The sequence below is a fragment of the Phyllostomus discolor genome, chromosome 1 (genome assembly GCF_004126475.2).
Source record: "Phyllostomus discolor isolate MPI-MPIP mPhyDis1 chromosome 1, mPhyDis1.pri.v3, whole genome shotgun sequence".
Taxonomy (NCBI): Eukaryota; Metazoa; Chordata; class Mammalia; order Chiroptera; family Phyllostomidae; genus Phyllostomus; species Phyllostomus discolor.
The window spans coordinates 32,647,557-32,667,231 of record NC_040903.2 but is presented as its reverse complement, the minus strand read 5'-3'; the positions used below and the strand labels follow the sequence as shown (position 1 = coordinate 32,667,231).

General features: G+C 43.0%; 1 protein-coding gene across 1 annotated transcript in view; it reads left to right on the top strand.

Annotated features, from left to right (window-relative positions):
- Positions 1 to 19,675, top strand: part of KDR (kinase insert domain receptor) — a 43,969-nt gene that overhangs the window by 14,935 nt on the left and 9,359 nt on the right. Inside the window, exons 10-27 of the mRNA XM_028506487.2 lie at positions 427 to 583; positions 1,643 to 1,766; positions 2,268 to 2,376; positions 3,051 to 3,371; positions 5,320 to 5,466; positions 5,986 to 6,117; positions 8,383 to 8,489; positions 8,914 to 9,049; positions 9,432 to 9,536; positions 10,876 to 10,989; positions 11,694 to 11,782; positions 12,326 to 12,479; positions 14,422 to 14,519; positions 16,733 to 16,855; positions 17,010 to 17,121; positions 17,384 to 17,483; positions 18,045 to 18,150; positions 19,261 to 19,412. Of these exons, the coding sequence (XP_028362288.1) occupies positions 427 to 583; positions 1,643 to 1,766; positions 2,268 to 2,376; positions 3,051 to 3,371; positions 5,320 to 5,466; positions 5,986 to 6,117; positions 8,383 to 8,489; positions 8,914 to 9,049; positions 9,432 to 9,536; positions 10,876 to 10,989; positions 11,694 to 11,782; positions 12,326 to 12,479; positions 14,422 to 14,519; positions 16,733 to 16,855; positions 17,010 to 17,121; positions 17,384 to 17,483; positions 18,045 to 18,150; positions 19,261 to 19,412 (2,386 nt within the window). The remainder of the gene's footprint in view (positions 1 to 426; positions 584 to 1,642; positions 1,767 to 2,267; positions 2,377 to 3,050; positions 3,372 to 5,319; positions 5,467 to 5,985; positions 6,118 to 8,382; positions 8,490 to 8,913; positions 9,050 to 9,431; positions 9,537 to 10,875; positions 10,990 to 11,693; positions 11,783 to 12,325; positions 12,480 to 14,421; positions 14,520 to 16,732; positions 16,856 to 17,009; positions 17,122 to 17,383; positions 17,484 to 18,044; positions 18,151 to 19,260; positions 19,413 to 19,675) is intronic.

Sequence of the window (19,675 nt, the reverse complement as noted above, 5' to 3'; positions counted from 1 at the left end):
GCAGCGGTTATGTGGATTCAATGAATTAATCAATATAAAACACTAAGAACAATGCTTGTTGCATAAGAAATGTACTTACTGTATTATTCACAACCACTGCCTTTCACTTCGTCCTGATTTGTGACATTGGAAGGACAAGGAGAGATATCCCTGTAATGTCGATGAGAAAAACTGAGGCCCAGCGTGGAGAGATTTTCGGTCATCCAGGTTACTAGATTATGACCCTTATTAGCACCGGTGGTGGTAGTAGTAGTGGCAACATCACTAAAAGTCAGGTCTCCTGTTTCCAATCTAGATGTTCTTTGAAAAACCAAATGGGGGCAAAATTACCTGCTTAGAAAAACGTGGGCTTTAGTTGCTCAAAACTTCTACTTTCCATTCTGCAAAGTTAATTGACATTTCAAAAGTCGTTTTTCCCATCTCCAGTCCCACCCCAGATCGGTGAGAAATCTTTGATCTCTCCTGTGGACTCCTACAAGTATGGCGCCACCCAAATGCTGACGTGCACAGTGTATGCCGTTCCTCCCCCGAGTTCCATCCTCTGGTATTGGCAGCTGGAGGAAGAGTGCACCTACAACCCCACGTGAGTAGGGCCACACCCTCTCTTTTCTTGCCATCTTGCATTTCATGTAGCCAAGCTCTGCTAAGACTCCATTCTAAGCTGAGAAGGTTGTCTCTAATAAAAAAAAAGTTATCCCTCAGGGGGTGCTCTTAATCTCCTTCCATCTTTCTCTGTTTTATGTTTTAGATGTCTTTCCTTGGAGCATCCTGCCGTGAGGTTAGCTGTTCCGTTGTCATAGGTCAGCCCTGATGCACACCTCTCCAAATGCAGGCTCTTGGCTCACTTTGCTAATCACCAGTCTTTGGGTTTTCTCCTCACACCAATTAACCAGTGAATGCCTCATCCCTCCTTATCTGTGAGAAGGCTCATCTCGAGGAGGTGCTGCTGGATTCAAGAGAGCAATAGAATGAGCTGCAGCCAGCCCTCAGAGGCTCAGGCCCAGCTTATCAGGTTCTAACACAAGTGCAGACATCCTTAGGGAAAAAAAACAACAACAACAAGCCACCTCCACCACCCTAAGCAGTTCACTTCCTGTTGTTGTTTTCTAGATGGCCACTGCTAGATTCTTCCTCCGATGCTGACCGTTTCCTACCCAGAGGCCACTGTCCCACGGAGATTACTTTAAGAAACCGAATGGTTTCTTAGTTTCCTTGCCTTCCTTTGAACTAAATTAACTTGAATTGTCTTGTCGATCCAATTTATGAATGGAGGTTTGTTGCCAGAATAGCTGCTTCCCTCCTGTATCCTGAATGAATCTACCTACACCTTCTTTCCTCATTGCTGAGACCTTTTTAATTGGCACCAAGTCTTGTAACAGAGTAGGATGCATAGGAAGTTATTTCTTTTTTTTTAAAAAATTTGACTTTTACTTACTTATAGAGAGGGGGAAGGGAGGGAGAAAGAGAGGAAGGGAAACATCGATGTGCGAGAGAAACATCGATCGGTTGCCTCTCACACACCCCCAGCTGGGCATCTGGCCTTCTGAGAACATAATAACGAAAGTGTGACTCCGTTCCTTACTATAGATGTGAATTAAAGAAATGTTTAACTGTTGCATGATCTGTTGTCTCTTTCTTATAGGCAAGCTATCTTAATGACAAACCCATATACCTGTAAGGAATGGAGAAATGTGGAGGACTTCCAGGGGGGAAATAAAATTGAAGTCAACAAAAATCAATTTGCCCTAATTGAAGGAAGAAACAAAGTGAGTCTGAAATGCTTTAATATGAAACTCTGTCTCTCTTTCTCTTTTATGGAAGGGTGGCATGGAAGCAGGGTATAACAATATATGAGGAATATTGGAGACTGATAATCAAATAAATTGGATGATAAAATATTAGCATATTAGTCAGTTTGAAAACACCACTGACTTTTAGAAGCACCACTGACTTATTACTAGCTTAGAGTAAGATAAAACACATATGTCATTAAATCTACACATCCGTTGTAAGGTGACTCTGATTTTACAAGTATAAAAATGAGAAAATAATGTTATATTAAAACACATGGTTTCCAGAGCCCGTTTTGTGTAACATGTGAGCTAAAATGACATAATTATACTTGCAGGAATTTCAGAGTGCTCAGTTTAGTTGGGTGAATGCAGTAGGTAGGTCATAGTTGTTGCGGGGATGGCTGTATTTTACTCTGAGTGCATGTGCGTAAACACAGCCTCCATTGTTTATGGCCTGGGATTTTTTTTTCACAGACTGTAAGTACCCTTGTTATCCAGGCGGCAAATGTGTCAGCTTTGTACAAATGTGAAGCGACCAACAAAGTTGGGAGAGGAGAGAGGGTCATCTCCTTTCACGTGACCAGTAAGTGCTGCTCTCCAAGGGGTGGGCTGGATCTCTCGCCAAGGGGGTGCTAAACTGTCTGATACTCCGTGGCCCTTGCTATTCCTTTGAGTGCCATGGTGTTTAGGAAGAGGACCTGGGCTGATAATTGATGCTTTTGTTTATAAATTGAAACTCCTTAGGTAGTTGTGGGGATCATGTGAAGTAGGTATATCCAACTTCACTGGAGAGAAAATGGTTTCACACAGGCTTTTAAATCACAAGTCGTGCATCGTATTTTCATCGGAATTTAGCACAGTGCTTGGCTTGTTGGGGTTCAGTCAGTATTGGTAGGCTTGCTGCTGACCTGTTGACAAGGTTGGGTTCTCTGGAGACAATTGAAATGACATAGGAGCCGTGCCCTCCAAATGCTGGTGCTTTTGTCTGTTCATCATAGTTTTATGGATAAGCTTTAGCTGATATTTGATAAATATTTGTAAAAATTTATTTACATTTCCAAATAATATATTTTGGTAAAATGATACTTTGGGGGGACCTGAGTTGTCCAGCTGGGTTGTCTTCTTGTATTACTTTGCCTGAGATTGCTAGACCGTCACTTCTCTTTGTGCTTTCTAGTAGCCTGAAGGCAACAGGAAGACAATAGTGTGCTTCCCAAGTTGAATGACTGTCTTCTAACCATGGGTTTTACATTTCAGAGGGTCCTGAAATCATTCTGCAACCTGGCACCCAGCCAACGGAGCAGGAGAGCGTGTCTTTGTGGTGCAGCGCAGATAGAGCTACATTTGAGAACCTCACATGGTACAAACTTGGCCCACAGGCTCTGCCTACACCTGCTTGCAAGAACTTGGATGCTCTTTGGAAAATGAATGCTACCATGTTCTCTAATAGCACAAATGACATTTTGATCATGGAGTTCCAGAATGCATCCTTGCAGGACCAAGGAAACTATGTCTGCTTTGCTCAGGACAGGAAGACCAAGAAAAGACATTGCGTGGTCAGGCAGCTCACAATCCTAGGTAGGGAGGTAACTCTGGGTCATCTAGAGGCCTTTGGAATGTCTTGCATGTCGTGTTTTCAGGGGCTGAGTAAAGATTACTGCTCTCTAGGAGTTTATAAAGTCAACTGGTGCACACTTATCTTATTTGCTGAAAGTCCCGGAGGCGGGAAGAAGCTAATAATGGGGAAGTGATCCAGGGGTGTCCAACCTGAGGCCAGCGGGCCACCTGTAGCCCAGGATGGCTGTGAATGTGGCCCAACACAAAATCATAAATGTGCTTAAAACATTATGAGGTTTTTTTCGTGATAACATGTCATAATGTATTTAATGTGTGGCCCAAGACAACTCTTCTTCCAGTGTGGCCCAGAGACACCAAAAAGTTGGACACCCCCAGAATAGCTTGGTTCTTTCCAGCCCTGATGGTGGAATAACTCACTAGTATCTGCAAAGGATTACCCTGAGATGCTAATTTTCGTGAGTAGGTAGCTTCGTGAATTCCCCGTGAAGCCACTATCTGTACCTCCTCTAACCCTGGGCCCTGCACAGAGTCCGTGCAGCTGTGGCTCCATGGCTAGGGAGAGCAGCATGTTTGGGGAGTTTCTCTTTGTGGTCTCTCCCTCTGTTTTCTCCCATCCTCAGTGTTTCTTCCAAGTTTCTAAGATGCATGTGTCCTGTTTGTTTGTTTGTTTGCTTGTTTGCTTTTTGGAGGGGGAACTTCTCAGGCAAACTAATCTGTACTAAAGTTTTAGAGGAATAATATCCTCAGAGGCCTCGGCATATATTAAGAGGTATCTAGGACAGACATTAGGATGGGTTTTGCTAGCGTTAAGACTCAGGTGTCAAAAGAAGAGATGTGTTTAGGCAAAATCCCTGGGCCTGTTAAAACTACCACGTGTCATGTCTTCTGTGCACCTTGGTGGCTGGTCTGGTGTTCACCTGCTGGAAGAATTCAGAAGGAGATGGGAAGGAGGCTCCTGGCCTGGCCACGCCCGGGAGATGTGTGCCCACAAAGAGCTGATTTGCTTCCCTAAGGACTCCCAAGTTGTTTCCCAAAAATTATTCTTAGAAATTGACTAGCATCCAGAACATTTGCTAACCCCCCATGTCGTTCACTACTGAGGTAATCTCCTTTCGCTAAACGTTAAAATAGATGGTTTCAGCAAGATTCCTTTTGGTGTTCAATATCTTAGACAAGATATTTCCATAGCACTTTGATGATTTATAAGAAAAGGGTAAATCTAAAGTTTTGCTGTGCATGTAACCAAATACCCATGGGCTTACTTTTCCTTAAATCTTTGACTTTCCTGATGGTATTTTTTTTGTTTGTGTTTTAGTGGAAGTAGCATTGGTCTGGCCTTGTAGGTTCCACCAGATTCTATTAGCTCACCTATTCACCTAACTGTAAAGACTTGGGCAAGTTGTTTAACCCCCTGAATTGTAATGATTTAATTTATTAAATAAAGCTGATACTCTTCCTTCCAAACATGGAACTGATAGCGAACCACAGAGGTAGTATAAATGAGTTTTGAAAAAAGTACAAACTAAATATAAAGCATTCTTTATGTGTTGACTTCGGTGTTGGTTACACTGAAGTTTTGTGCCTTCCAAGAGAAACATGGCAGAAGTCTAGGGTGTCACCAGCTAGAACATTCTTGGGAGGGAAGCCATATCTAATTAGATGAAAAATCCATAAAGGTGACAACCTTCATTTTGGGGTGAGACTACCAGGCTGAGTCACTAATAGGAAAGTTCAAAGAGATGCAGTGACCTGCCTGAACTGGCTGACCTATTGATTTCACTTCACTTTCCTCGGGGACCAACGGCAGTTATGTCAACGTCTGTCTGTTTTCAGCTCAGTCCACCAACAGTGTGCTGTTTACTAAGTTTAAATGGTTTAATAATTTACTGGCACTCAAACCATTTTTGAAGTTATACCTAAGCGTCGCATTTTCTCTCTGTGTGCACAGAGCGCATGGCACCCGTGATGACAGTGAACCTGGAGAATCAGACGACAAGTATTGGGGAAACCATCGAAGTTGCATGTACAGCATCCGGGAATCCCTCTCCACAGATCTCCTGGTTTAAAGATAACGAGACACTCGTGGAAGACTCAGGTGAATAGAACATGTCTGTCTCTCTTTGGTTGCAGAGTTGTCCTGGAGATGTTGTCTAAAATCCACATTATTTTTTAATTTGTTAGAGATAGAAAAAGGTAACGATCTAAGTGTCTACACTCTGATTCATTACACAGCCTTAGAATGAGAGTATTCAGGATCTGGTTGAAGTCTCATGGAAGCCAGGGGTGATGAGGCAGTGGTTGCTTTGGAGTTGGATAGAATAGCCCAAGAGAAAGGATGACATTTATAGTTTAATTTTTTTTTCCTGAAATACTCCACCAGGCCACATCATAATTGAAAATCATCATTTTCTGGATTGAGCTCGGGCTGGGAACCAAAGTGTCCCAGGTTCGATTCCCAGCCAGGGTACATGCCAGGGTTGCAGGCCATGACCCCCAGCAACCGCACATTGATGTTTCTCTCTCTCTCTCTCTATCTCCTTCCCTTCCCTCTCTAAAAATAAATAAATAAAATATTTAAAAAAAAAAGAAAATCATCATTTTCCTCTTCTCTTAGGCATTGTACTGAAAGACGGGAACCGGAACCTAACCATCCGCAGGGTGAGGAAGGAGGACGAAGGCCTCTACACCTGCCAGGCCTGCAGTGTCCTTGGGTGTGCAAAAGTGGAGGCGTTTTTCATTGTGGAAGGTCAGTGGGCCTCGTCGGGCACATCAGATGGTTTTTAAAAATTAGCTTGTGTCTTATAGACACTCATACACGTTGTGTGGGAAGATGATAGGTGGTTTTTAAAATATTCTTTGTATTTTGTAAATTTTCTATTATGAGTATGCATTATTTTAACCAGAGAACATAATTACTGTCATTTTAATTTTGTTTGCCTCATTTTCTATCCCTGCAGTTCTCATTGTGGAAAAATTCTTAGCCAGGCCGGCAGAATTTCTGGCTTTCCCTGATTCTTTCTTTATTTGAATGACTCTGTGAGCTTGTTATATGGAATTATACCCCTATGTTTATTTGGAAAATCACTAGAATAACTGCCTGGTCATGAAAATCAATGCTATCTAGACTAGTCACCAATGTTCATAGTTTTCCCAGGACTAAAGATAATTAAGATTCATTTGGGAACAATAGACCATTGCTTCCCCGAAATGAAAAATTGGGGGTTCTTATCTAAATGTGAAAGGATACTTGTATGTGCGAGCGGGAATGATGTGAAGTCTGGCATTTTCTCAGTGGGAAGGGTGATCCGTGACAGAATGTTTTATCTTAGGGAGTGTAGTCCTGTACCTTTTTTGCTTAATAACCCATCAGGGGACAATGACAGCGCATTATGCGGGTGAAGGGATGGTATGCAAAAGGAGGGAAGGAGGGCGGTGACAGACGGAGGCATTGACGGATTTCTGTGAACTCCTCCTAACTTTTCTCTCCAAGTCTAGATTGCCGTCCCTTTAATCTGTCAAGTCTCTGTTGCCAAGTATTGCATCTTGATACCTTGACTTATTTTCAAATCTGGGTAGGCTTATTACCATTTCACACACTGCACTGGCGAATAAAATTTCAAGCTCATGGAATAAATAAAGATTTCAAGTGACACAGTGGTTTTGTCACTTCTACAGTGCTTCAGGCTTGGGGCAGATCCTAAGAGAGATGTCCTTTCCTCGTCCTTGCTCTGCCTTGCCTTCACTAACTGCTGCTGGGTACCAGTGGCTGACTGGGTACCTTTGGCACAGGGATTAGATTTACTTCTCACCTGAATAAAATATTAAGACAGGACAAGGTAAATGTTTACCTTCCCTGCTAGGTTCCCAAATGTTATTGTGGGAATATTAATACCCAGACTTATCTAGACAATTGAATCTCTGAACTTTTTACCTTGTATAAATTGACTTTTAATCTCTATGTATAGAGAATGACTTCAGTATGACCATCAGAGGAACGAAATCTACTTCCAGGCATCTTTGGTGCTTGTCTCTCACCTGTGAACTCTTATTTTGCTAACACATTAATTACTGGTCTTTCTGCCTTCTTGAGGCCGCCATGGGCCACTCACAGCTGGTGGCTGGCTTGAGTCACACTGCCCTCAGCCACGGGAGACCCTAAGTGATAATTGCTTCCTTATCACCTCTTTGCTAATCACTCCGAGTGGTAAGCCCCCAGTCCTTAATTTCACCCACTCAGAGCTGTCCTCTGGAACCCTGAGCTTCTGCAGCTTTTTCTCTTCTCTTTCCCTTCCTGAGAGTTTTTTTTTTTAATTTTTCAATTACAGTTGACATACCATTTTGTATTAGTTTTAGGTGTACAACACAGTGATTAGACATTGATGTAATGTAGGGAGTGATCGCTTCAAGAAGTCTAGTACCCATCTGCCACCACACATGGTGATTACAACATTATTGACCATATTCCCTAAGCCGTACTTTACAGCCTGTGACTGTTTCTGTAACTGGTAATTTGTACATCTTAATCCCTTCCCCCTTTTCATCCATTTTTGCCAAAACCCCTCCCATCTGGCAAACATCAAAGTGTTCTTTATGTGTTTGTTTGTATTTTGTTTGTTTGTTGTTAGTCTTTCTCAAACACCATACACATCAAAGCACAGATTATCAGAGTAAATCTGGATGTTTATCTTCTCCCATTAGAAATACTTTTCTTCTCTATAGAACCTGACCTGTTTTCTTTCCACCAAAGTCTTCTTTCAAACACTTTCTATGGTTGTCTTTGAAGACATTAACCTTTCTATCCTTCATTGCTTTAGAATTTTATTGGAAGTTTTCACGAGCAAAGTTTTGCAAACCTTAAATTACCCATGAAATATATTATAGACGCCATCCGAGTCAGAGGCATGGGGCTTTTTATTTAGGATGTTTCCCTGTTGGTAAGCCTGAACTTTGTCATCTTACACCAAAAGATGTGACTCCAATGGTTGATATTCATTCAATTGTGTCTTTCCAGGTGCCCAGGAAAAGACAAACTTGGAAGTCATTATTCTAGTAGGCACTGCAGTGATCGCCATGTTCTTCTGGCTACTTCTTGTCATTGTTCTACGGACTGTGAAGCGGGTAACAAAATAATTTCTCTTCCACCCCATGCACTTTGGTTTTCATGATTAATGAAAGCTGACTGGGCCTCTTTGAGTTGTTTCTTCCCATTGTTATGGGCTCAGTGAGCACAGTTTATTTCAATACAATAACATTCTTGCCCATTTTCTTTTGGCTGGACCACTGGGCTTTAATTGATAGAAGCCACTAGAGGAGAAAACGGCTTGGACCGTCTAGTGTAATTAAGATTTAAGAACTTAATTCTGAGCTCATTTAGTTGAGGGGACACTGGAAACAGGATTATAATAGGACTACTCTCACACTCCATGAGTTTTATTTAAAAATGAGACATCAGGAATGGAGCTTCTATCAAAATAATAACAAGCACACAAAACAACAGCCAAACAACGGAATGTGTGTTACTTAAAGGAGTAATGCTTTCCAGGCCAATGGAGGGGAACTGAAGACAGGCTACTTGTCCATCGTCATGGATCCAGATGAACTCCCCCTGGACGAACACTGCGAACGCCTGCCTTACGATGCCAGCAAATGGGAGTTTCCCAGGGACCGGCTGAAACTAGGTGTGCTTTTAAGTGGTATTGACTTGCTATTGGGTTTATCAGGCTATCTCTTCTTTCTTTAGGATGATGACATGTCTAGTCTATGCCAAGGTTGGATTCTAGTTCAGAAAGCATTTCATCTCCTGAATTTGAATAATCATCCTTTTAGTCACTTAAAAGTAGGGTCCCTTATAATTATCCAAAGCAGGACATTTGGAGGGTGAAGGGAAGAGAGACCTAAATAATTAAGCCAGGACCAGGAGTAAACTGGACTGTCCGTGTTAAACTAGGATGTATGGTTACCCTATCTAGTTGGAATCTGCATATCACTTTGGTGGAATAATAGCCCAAGTCCGTTTTGCCACCAAGTCCAATTTGTTGCCACTGTCGTTGTTGACTGTAGGTAAGCCTCTCGGTCGTGGTGCCTTTGGCCAAGTGATTGAAGCAGATGCCTTTGGAATCGACAAGACAGCAACTTGCAAGACAGTGGCCGTCAAAATGTTGAAAGGTAAAAAGCAAAGTCATGTGGTGGTATGACCCTCCCTCTCTTTCATCTGGTCATTATACAGGCTTGGATCAGTGGCTCTGTGGTCGGGTGGCCCACCAGTCCAGCAGTCAGTCAACCTGTATACCTTTGTGCAAATTGGAAAAAAGTCCTCTTATAGCCTTGTGCTGGGGTGCACGGCCAGGCAGGCAGAATTGGGGATGGGTTTCAGCTGCCCACTCCCTCCTTCCCTACCTTGCCTGGGAGTCCTTGTGTAGGACACAGCTTGCACAACTGTCCTGAGTGGCTTCACTCTAGGGAGAAAAACACCACCTTGGTTATATACAAATTATTTCGTACTATATTATGGTGCACTGGTAAGATAATTATAGACCATCCAGAAACATGAAGAGAAATTTGATATAATAAGTAAAAATAGTAGAGCACAAAAACAACATGTTCCCTATAATTGGAATATGTAAAAGATTTCACATATAAAAATAATATGCAAAATATGAATGGTTGTGCTAGGAAAAAAGGATTATGGGTGATATTTAGAAAATTAAAACCTTTGTGAACAATTGTCAATCCTAACAGTGATGGAGTTCTGGTCTTGCCATTTTAATTTGGGGAGGTGATGCATACAGCACCTTTTGCTCCAATTATGATGTGTTTTTATTGATGGAGATGATGCTACCTACCCTTTGCCAGTAGGTCTTGTGCATTTCAAAGCCATTTCTCTCCTTTTGCCTATTCTCTTTCGTGGCCAAGGGGATATGTAATTTTGAGGTGGCTCATTAGGACCTGAGGTGTGGGCCATGCCTGTGAATTACAGGGAAGTGTACCAGCCAACACTGGATCAAACTCACAGTTTTAGCCTCATCAGCCTCATATGCCAACTGGCCTTACCAGCTGGCCCTTGTTAAGTTTCCTGCTTGGCACAGATTGGTGGGAACTTCAGCACAGCCCCAAACACACAAGGATATTTAATACGTGGTATTGCTTCCTTACAAGGAAGCACTGAAGTAATCAGGCCCCAAAAAGCGTAGTAAACCTGGTATATGAAAATCCAATTTTGTAAAAGAAGAGAATCTGGGCATGATTCCATTTGCAGATGGATTCTCCACTTGCAAAAGATTTCACTATGAATTCTTTTAAATATCAAACATTCCGTATGCACTTAAAGGAAGAATTTGATTTAGAATCAGAAAATATAATTTATACTTAACTTTTAGGGGAATGCACCTAGTCTGTAAAGGGGGCTACAGTTGACTTATCCCTGGAGAGGAGGTTGCAGAGATGCACCAGTCTTCCTAAGGCAATGCCCACATTTATGATTGCCCTGTTTGCCCTGCATTTGCAGAAGGAGCAACACACAGTGAACACCGAGCCCTTATGTCTGAACTCAAGATCCTTATTCACATCGGCCACCATCTCAATGTGGTCAACCTCCTGGGTGCCTGTACAAAGCCAGGAGGTGAGTACCTGTGGGTGGTTCCAGTTCCCCGAATCAGGCATGTGCATCTCTGTTGCTATTTGAGAGAAACCACTCAACTCCCATGGCTTTGATTCCCTTAACTTAGGATACTCGGCCAGATTTCCAGATACAGGATGTGGCAAAAGTAGGTTTACAGTTATGAGTATGCAAAACACAGGGCTGACTCTTGTATTATTACTCATGAATTACTGTATGATTTTCCATACGAACAACTGTAAACCTACTTTTGCCCCACCCTGTATAAATATATTTCATGGAGGTTATATGGACACTATAAACTATTCCGTCTCTTCATGTGAATGAAAAAAAGGTCACACTCCTATGATACAGGCTGTTACTTGTGGAGCAGGTATTTAGATGAGAAAAGTAAACGTCCCCCAAACTTGGAAACAAAAGACACTGACAGTAGGCCTCCCTAAAACAGACTCATCATAAGTGATTATGTTGAAAAGCAAATGGGTGTGTTTTCTTTTTGAACTTTTGTCAGTCTTGTGGAATCGCCTTTTGGAAAAAGCCAAGCTACCATATAAGGGGCTTATGACCAGCTGATTTCTATGATTCTGTCCCCAGAGAAAGGTTGTAGTGTTTTAATGATGTTTTCTGGTTGAAAAATATATTAAACACTTAGGGAGAAACGTGAGTGAATCACGTTCTCCTTTCCTGACATGCTGTGCCATCTGCAGGCCCACTCATGGTGATTGTGGAATTCTGCAAGTTTGGAAACCTGTCCACTTACTTAAGGAGCAAGAGGAATGAATTTGTCCCTTACAAGGTATGGCATTCCCTACCTCAACTCTGGCTGCACTGTAAAAAGAGGGAAAATTCAAACTGGTATAGGTTGATTTTTTTGTTAAAATTCTGTGAAAAACTTGTGAGGGATCTTCTCACATTACCTTGTGGGTAGACCTGGACTTCTCATGATTTATTTCTGTGGCTTCATCTATGGACCCATGATAGGTGGTGCCTGGGGAGGGGAGAAGGTGGGCGTGGCTAAGGAAAGGAAGGGCTGCTCAGGAGTAGTCTCTGTCCCCTGGAGTGGAAATCCCTCTGTGGAGAGCACCCTAATGTTGGAAGTGTGCCTGAATGAAACTTGAAACAAGGCATTTATCTGTGTGAGCTCAAGAAGGAACGAAGCTCTATGGAAGAAAATCTATTATCAAAAATACTTGTCCAAAATTTTAGCCTGGAGACTGCATAATCCTGACATTGATGTCCTTCTGGTCTGTTTTTAAGTAGTTACAACTGTTTTTCAAAGTTTGCTACATTTTAGTGGTCCATCTGTAGTCAAGGAGTTTGTTCATGTGCTTTTTTATAGACCAAAGGGGCGCGATTCCGTCCAGGGAAAGAATACGTTGGAGAAATCACCGTGGACCCTAAACGCCGCTTGGACAGCATCACCAGTAGCCAGAGCTCAGCCAGCTCTGGATTTGTTGAAGAGAAGTCCCTCAGTGATGTGGAAGAGGAGGAAGGTGCCTGCTGTTGCTTTCTCATGCATGCTTTTCTAGGAACAGACGAGGTGACAGGGTGCTATGAGCAATGCTGCCATGGGAAAAGTCCAATACTACCTCCTATTTGAAAGACAGCTGAATTTCTAGGCTGGCTGCCTTTAGTCCCCCCAGAGGGGAAGTATGGAAGCTCTACCTAACAGCAGGCGAGGCTGCAAGACGAAGCCTGGCCAGCCTGAGCCATCTCGAACCCCAGGAGAACTAAGCGGTTGGCAGCTATTAAACCAATGCTCTCAAGATGTTGGTTCAGCATTTCTGAGCAGGAGAGGCTCAGTGCTGTGTTCCAGAAGGGCAGAGAAAGCGCTCTGGTGGCTGATTAGTCTCCTCGTTGCCCCAAGCATTTCAGCCCCACCTTGCTTACTTCACCAGCTCAACAGAAGTCCTTCACTTAATCATACCCAGCCTTCTCCAAGGCAGTGTAGGGGCCATCTGGTACTTCTTCCCCACCCTAAGTGACTTACCAAGTCTTGCTTCTAACCATACTTCCTCAGAGGCGTCTTGAGAAATACACTTTTCTTTATCTGGTCATATTTCTGATGATATTTTAGGGTTCTTTCTGAGTGGTGCTACCTTCCCAGCCTCACTTCCAGGACTTCTTCCAACTCCAGGATACACTATATACCCGCTTCCCCCAGAAGGAGCAGAGAGTGCTCATGGAGGCAGAGCCAGGGCTTCCTGACGTCTGGCTCCTCGTGAGGCGTGAGCTTAGAATAATCCAGTTATGAAATAATGGAAGAACTCGCTTCTCTTTCCCTGGATGTGAGGCCACAGATAGTACTGACATCTGACTTCTTGCCCTGAGAAGCCTAGTGGGCAGTGTGAGGCTGGAAGGGGGTCTGGAAGAGCGTGAGGAGGTGGTCCAGACCTCGCGGAACTGGACCCACTCTGAGGGGAGCCACCTCAGCCCTGTCCTTCTCTCTCCCAAAACGGTGGCCAGGGAGCTGCAAACCCAAGGGACTGGGCTCGTGTGCCGGCGCAGAAGGAGGGCTGGCCTAGAATTTTGCCTCCCTTTCCTCACTGGGAAAATGAAGAGCTCTCACTGGTTCTTCACCAAGAGCCCTGCAGCCCTGAGCATAAAAGTCATTGAGAAAATGGTTCGAAGTGTTTTTAATATGCACAAAGTTATTACAACTGAGTTTTCACTTATTGTACTTTGGTATTTGACTCCAGGAAAGAAGTCGTGTCTTATCCTATCTGACTAAAATTAAGAGATTGTGTTGAAACACACATTAATGTCTTAGTGGTTATTTGTACCAGTTGCATGGAAAGTAAATACCTCCAGTTTACGAAATTCGTCATTTGTCTTCACGTTCCTGCGTTCCCTCATTCACATCTTTGAAGGAGAGAAAGCATCCTCCTAGGCCAGATTTATTGCATCTGTAGCACTTTCCCATCTTGAAAGTGAGAGAACTAAATCTGTTTCTAGTATTTTTAGTTATCCGTTGTAGATTATCATTTGACCTTTGTCATTTGTCCCAGGACAAAGCCTGGAGACAAAAGATTCGGTGACCCTGCATATTGTTGTTTTATTTTTAGAGTTCTTGATATGAAACTATTGTTTATCCCTCTGGGTACATGAAAAAAAAAAACAAGTTTAAAACAGAAAATTTGAACAAGTTCTCTTCCACTCTGTTATCTGGGCCAATTTCACCTCTATTCTGTCTCCTGGACTCGCTGGTTCAATCTGGCTGAAATGGAAAAACTATTATTTTTGCTAAGGGGTATGATGAAGGCTAATAATACTGGGTTTCAGCAAATTTACAGAAGATAGAGGCCTTCTCTTTCTGCTTGTATTTCCTGAATTTAACTCGCACGTTCTGAAATGAAGACTATTCTTAAAAAATACTTATAAATAAATTGTTTCTGTTGGAAATACTGATCTCCGTACTCCTGGATCTTCTTGCAGCTTCTGAAGACCTGTACAAAAACTTCTTGACCCTGGAGCATCTCATCTGTTACAGCTTCCAGGTGGCCAAGGGCATGGAGTTTTTGGCATCTCGGAAGGTAAGAGAGCTCAAGGGCAAACAAAGTATCCCTGTAGTTCACAGGTGTGGAAATAAGGTCTCCGGCGCCAGGTGCTGGCGTTTGCTTGGCACTGTAGTTCATTCGCCCGTCTGGGGAAGAGTAAAAGAATTCTCTAGGGGAGGCCCCCGTTTCTGCCCCCTGGGAGGGTAATAAGGATTTCATGAAATTAATTGCTGTGATTTTTGAGCCTTTGATTGATGAGCATCCATGAACTGTAGGCAGTCTTCTCAGCACTAAGTGTGTGAATACTGTGTGAACAAACAGGCAAAACTCTCCAGCTTCATGGAGTTTACATTCTATGGGGAGGAACAAACAGTAAATATCAGCAAGTAAAACACACAGCAGATTAGATGGGAGTAAGCACTGCGGGGAAAATTAAGCAGGAAGGGTAATGGAGTATATGGGAGTGTTGTGCTTGTGTGTGGGGGGGTGCCCTTCTGTCTGTGTATGTCAGTTTTAAACAAAGTGGACGAGGAAGACTTTGCAAGAATGTGACATTTGAGCAATGACCTAGAAGACGTGAGGGGATTGAGCCTTGTGGATATGTTGGTGTGAGTCTATTTTTAATTTACTTTTACATTCATTGCCATCCATCAAAAAACATGTGTTAGTAGTATAATTAGAAACCAGGAAGGACAGGCTTCAGATGAGAGCGACTGAAGAGCTAAAATTAGAAAAGTAGGCCAAACAAAGGCTGAGGTGGGGACGTGACAAGTTACAAATATTCTGAAGGGTGTAAACACTCCCGAGGGAGCAAGGTTGATTCAAGCTACTGCTCTGGACAAGGGTACAGTGGATGGTTCAACATTAAACAAGAAAGATTCAAATTAAATTTCAAGAAAAATTGTTTCACAAAATGCATTTGTTGCAGTTTGCCGGGGGGGAAGAAAGACAAAGAGTTTTGGAGTTTATTATTTTTTGTTTATTTGCTTCTAAATCAGAGCGACATCCCTAACCCACTTATTTTCCTGAGGTTTCGGAGCTTCAGGACCTCAGACGTGACAGGAGCACCAGGAGCGCTTGTCTTCCTCCTCCTACGGGGCAGGGAGGGAGGTGGAGTCTCACAGGATTTTCTCAAAGAGAAAAGCTCTTTGCCCTTCTTGGAGATTCTGATTTTTTTAAAATTACTTTTTTAAGGCCATAGCCTGCATTTAGTCAGGGTCCTTTTCAGTGACTGGGGGAGGAAGCTAAAGATCCTTTAGCTTCCCCTGCTTTATTGAATACCACCAGGTTGTTGGGCAAATAATGGAAGCACTTAGGTTGGAAAGAAACTAGGAAGGGTTGTCTCTTTTCTGGAACCTCCTGTCTTGCTCAGTCATGCTAGACAATGTGTTTTTAAATACGCCTCCTTCAGAGGAAAGTACTACCCAGATGTGAGGTGCGGGCGGTCAGGGGTGCTCGGCTCACGTGATCACCTCTGCACTGACCTGAGAACTCTCATCAAAGCTTTTCATTCATTTAAAATTGTCCCCCTTGACTTACACTCTCGCAGTTCTACCAGGTGGAGCTAAAGCTTCTTGGCAGTAGGGAGTTAGATGATGTTGGGGGACATTAGAGAGGGGGAAGGGGTGGGAGGGGAAAAGAATAGAAAGAAAGCCAGGGAGAGCTGGTTTTCCTTCCTAGTGCACCAGAGAATCAGCCTGGCTAGTGAGAAGCTGCAGTGGCTTCAGTAGACCTTTATGATAATCCCCCACTTTGAAAACAGGATGAACCCCACTGGGAACTGTTTATCAGAGCCAGCCCAGCTTCAGTTACATATGGAATGGGGAAACCAACAAACCAGTGAGAGCCCTTGTTTCTGGTTTCCGTGCATTCATTCAAAATAAATCCCATTCTGGGGCGTCCCTTAGAATAACATGTTTCAACTGTATATGGAGCCAGGCAAAAGGGATGTGTGGATGTGACCAGAAACACATTCTTAATTGTGTCCAAGAGAAGTCTATTTATGACTCCCTCATCATACTATAACTTAATTATTTAACTCCAAAGTTTGGACCTGTTTGTGGAATAAACAGATGTGCATCTCAACAAAACTCAGACTTTTCCCCTGAAGTGCTGATAAAAGATATTAACCCAGTGCTTGTTAATCAGTTGGTTTTCTGATGTGGGTTTTTTTTAAAGCATGAGGTCACAACAGATGTAGAAAAGATCAGCTGTGCTGAGACCTAACGCACACACGATTCTTTTTGCAGTGTATCCACAGGGACCTGGCGGCACGAAATATCCTCCTGTCGGAGAAGAACGTGGTTAAAATCTGTGACTTTGGCTTGGCCCGGGATATTTATAAAGACCCAGATTATGTCAGAAAAGGAGATGTAAGTTTCAAAGGTGAACCCAGTGACCTCTTGAGTTGCAGAATTCAAACCCTTCTTAGCAAGCATCCAGAGCCTGTGTTCGCGAGTAAAGGAAGTGTTTTCCTTCAGAAACTTGCCAAGTTGGAAGCTGATTCCTTGTCTTCTACCCTGTTAGGCACGCCTCCCTTTGAAATGGATGGCCCCAGAAACAATTTTTGACAGAGTGTACACAATTCAGAGTGACGTGTGGTCTTTTGGTGTCTTGCTCTGGGAAATATTTTCCTTAGGTGAGTCACTTCTCTTGGTCTTTCCATCTATACTCCAAAGAGAATGATAACAGACTGTGACCCCAAACACACCTTTCCCTGTCTTGTATTCAACGTTTCTTGAGTGAAACATACTTGTAAGCTTTGTATTGTAAAACCTTAAAAAAAAAGAAAGAAAGGATGAAAAAATATTTAGATGATCAGTATGCTTAAGAAGCAGATTCAGGGCTTCCTATAAGAGATCAAATCACACAACAAGCATCCCATTCCTGTTTTATTCTAGGTGCTTCCCCTTATCCTGGAGTGAAGATTGATGAGGAATTTTGCAGGCGATTGAAAGAAGGAACTAGGATGAGGGCCCCTGATTACACCACACCAGAAATGTGAGCCTTTTACAGTATCCTTCTATTCTCTTCCTCTGCTCCCTGCCTGAGAGGCTTGCCGCGGTGAACTCCTCCTTCGTGGCCCAGTTTGCTCCCTGCCTCTTTCTTACAGTCCTTCCTTGATGGTCTCAAGTCCCGAGCGATCTCTTCTCCTTGAAATGACAGCATTTTATCTATACCATCCAGTTCGTTTTCATTAACCGTTGGTCTGCAGTTTTCCTTCCTGTACACGCCTGATGGTCCAAGTGCGGGGAGGCATCAAATGTCTTGTGTATCCCTGTTTAACACCTTGCCTCCTGATGGACTCTCTGTAAACATTTACTCATTCAAGTGCTTACTTTCAGCCTCGGATCAGGAGGAAAGAGGCAGTTAATTAATGCCTCTAGGTATCATTTAATATTTAATATTATCTATTAAATATAGATATTGTAAAACCTTACAATATCTAATTTAATATCTATTAAATATTAAATTATATATAATACTAAATAACATGCTATATTATTTATTAATATTAAATTACTTATTTAATATTAATTAATCAATATTTTGCTTCCCTAGGTACCAGACCATGCTTGACTGCTGGCACGGGGAGCCCAGCCAGAGACCCACGTTTTCAGAGCTGGTGGAACACTTGGGAAATCTGTTACAAGCTAATGCTCAGCAGGTTTGTGACCTCCATCCAGGAAGCTTCTTAAAAGAGTACTTAGGTATCAGGACTCCTCTGCTGCCTACACCTTGCCGTGGCCACCGTGCTGTTCTCTCAGCCACCGAATAAGAAGCTGTAGTCTTCCCGATCTGAGCAGGAGGGGTTTTTTCAAAGCTCTAATTGCCCTTTGAGACAGATGAGATCCTAATTCATAACTTGGGAGCAGACCACTCTTAGTCTTCACAGTGTTCCTTTCTGTTAAGTCTTCAGATGCTCTTCTAAAGTTAAAGTCAACACTGACCAACTAGTTGATCCAAAGAATATCAATAATGGATGGAATTTCAAGGAATTTTTAATATATTCTGCAGGCAAAAACACATCTGAACCCTGCAAAATAGATGGCTTTATTTTTCCCCCAATAAAATCCCAGGCCCCCATAACTTCCAGAGGAGGATTTTAGACTTGTAGCCTTTGCCACTAGAAAGTTATTTAATCTCCCGTCAACACCTCTTACTACAGTGAATGGAAGCCAATTTCCTCCAGCTTTTCTTTTGAACAGCTGGGGGACAGTGGGTCAAATCTGTTTTTATTGTGAACCTCTCAAACATTTAAAGGTATCATCTTGCCCCTCATTTCTTTCTTTTGATGAAATAGTTAAGTTGCGACGCCTCTTTTTTTAGAAGACCCATTTTCCTGCACGTTTATTGCTTTTCTCTAGACTGTCGTCAGTTTCTCCCTTGCCTTGAAATCCACAGGCCAGCACTGGCTGACACGTCCTTTGAAGGACCTGGCTCGTGTGGATGGTTTCTCAGCTCTGCGGGGCTCCGCGTGCTCTGCTGCCATGTCCGTGACCAAGCCCGCTTGGTCTTCGTTGTGGCCACAGTGTTCTGTGTTCCCTCGCCCATCTCCCTGCTTATGAACTCCTTTAATATACTTTCAGGCACACATTCCTTTCAAGCGCCCTTTTGTTTTGGGGCAAGCCATTTTTAATGTTGTCTTAAAGTTTTACATTTCAGATATGAAGGCAACACACCCCCAACCAAGAAGGCCCCTTGCCCTTTGTTTCTCATGAAAAAGCCCTTGAAGCACTGAAGCCATAACAATAGCACTCTGTGTTTATTGTTTCAGGATGGCAAAGACTACATTGTTCTTCCCATATCAGAGACTCTGAGCATGGAAGAGGATTCTGGACTCTCTCTGCCCACCTCACCTGTTTCCTGTATGGAGGAAGAGGAAGTGTGTGACCCCAAATTCCATTATGACAACACAGCAGGAATCAGGTACTGTCTTTGGCCAACATCCCCCGGGGGTTGGGCCTCAAGGTCAGCTTGGGGAGGGGGGGTGGGGGGAAGACATTTCATAAAGCTGCGGCATCCCACTTGCACGTGCAGCCACAGCCCTGACACTAACAGAAAGAGAAGCGCTCCTCGGAGAGGGCCTGGTAGGTGTGTTTCCTCCCATCTGTAGCCCACATTGCTGCCATAGCTCTTTCTTTCAGAATTTTAAGCCCTGCAGCTGCAAATAGCTGGAATGCCATAGTTTG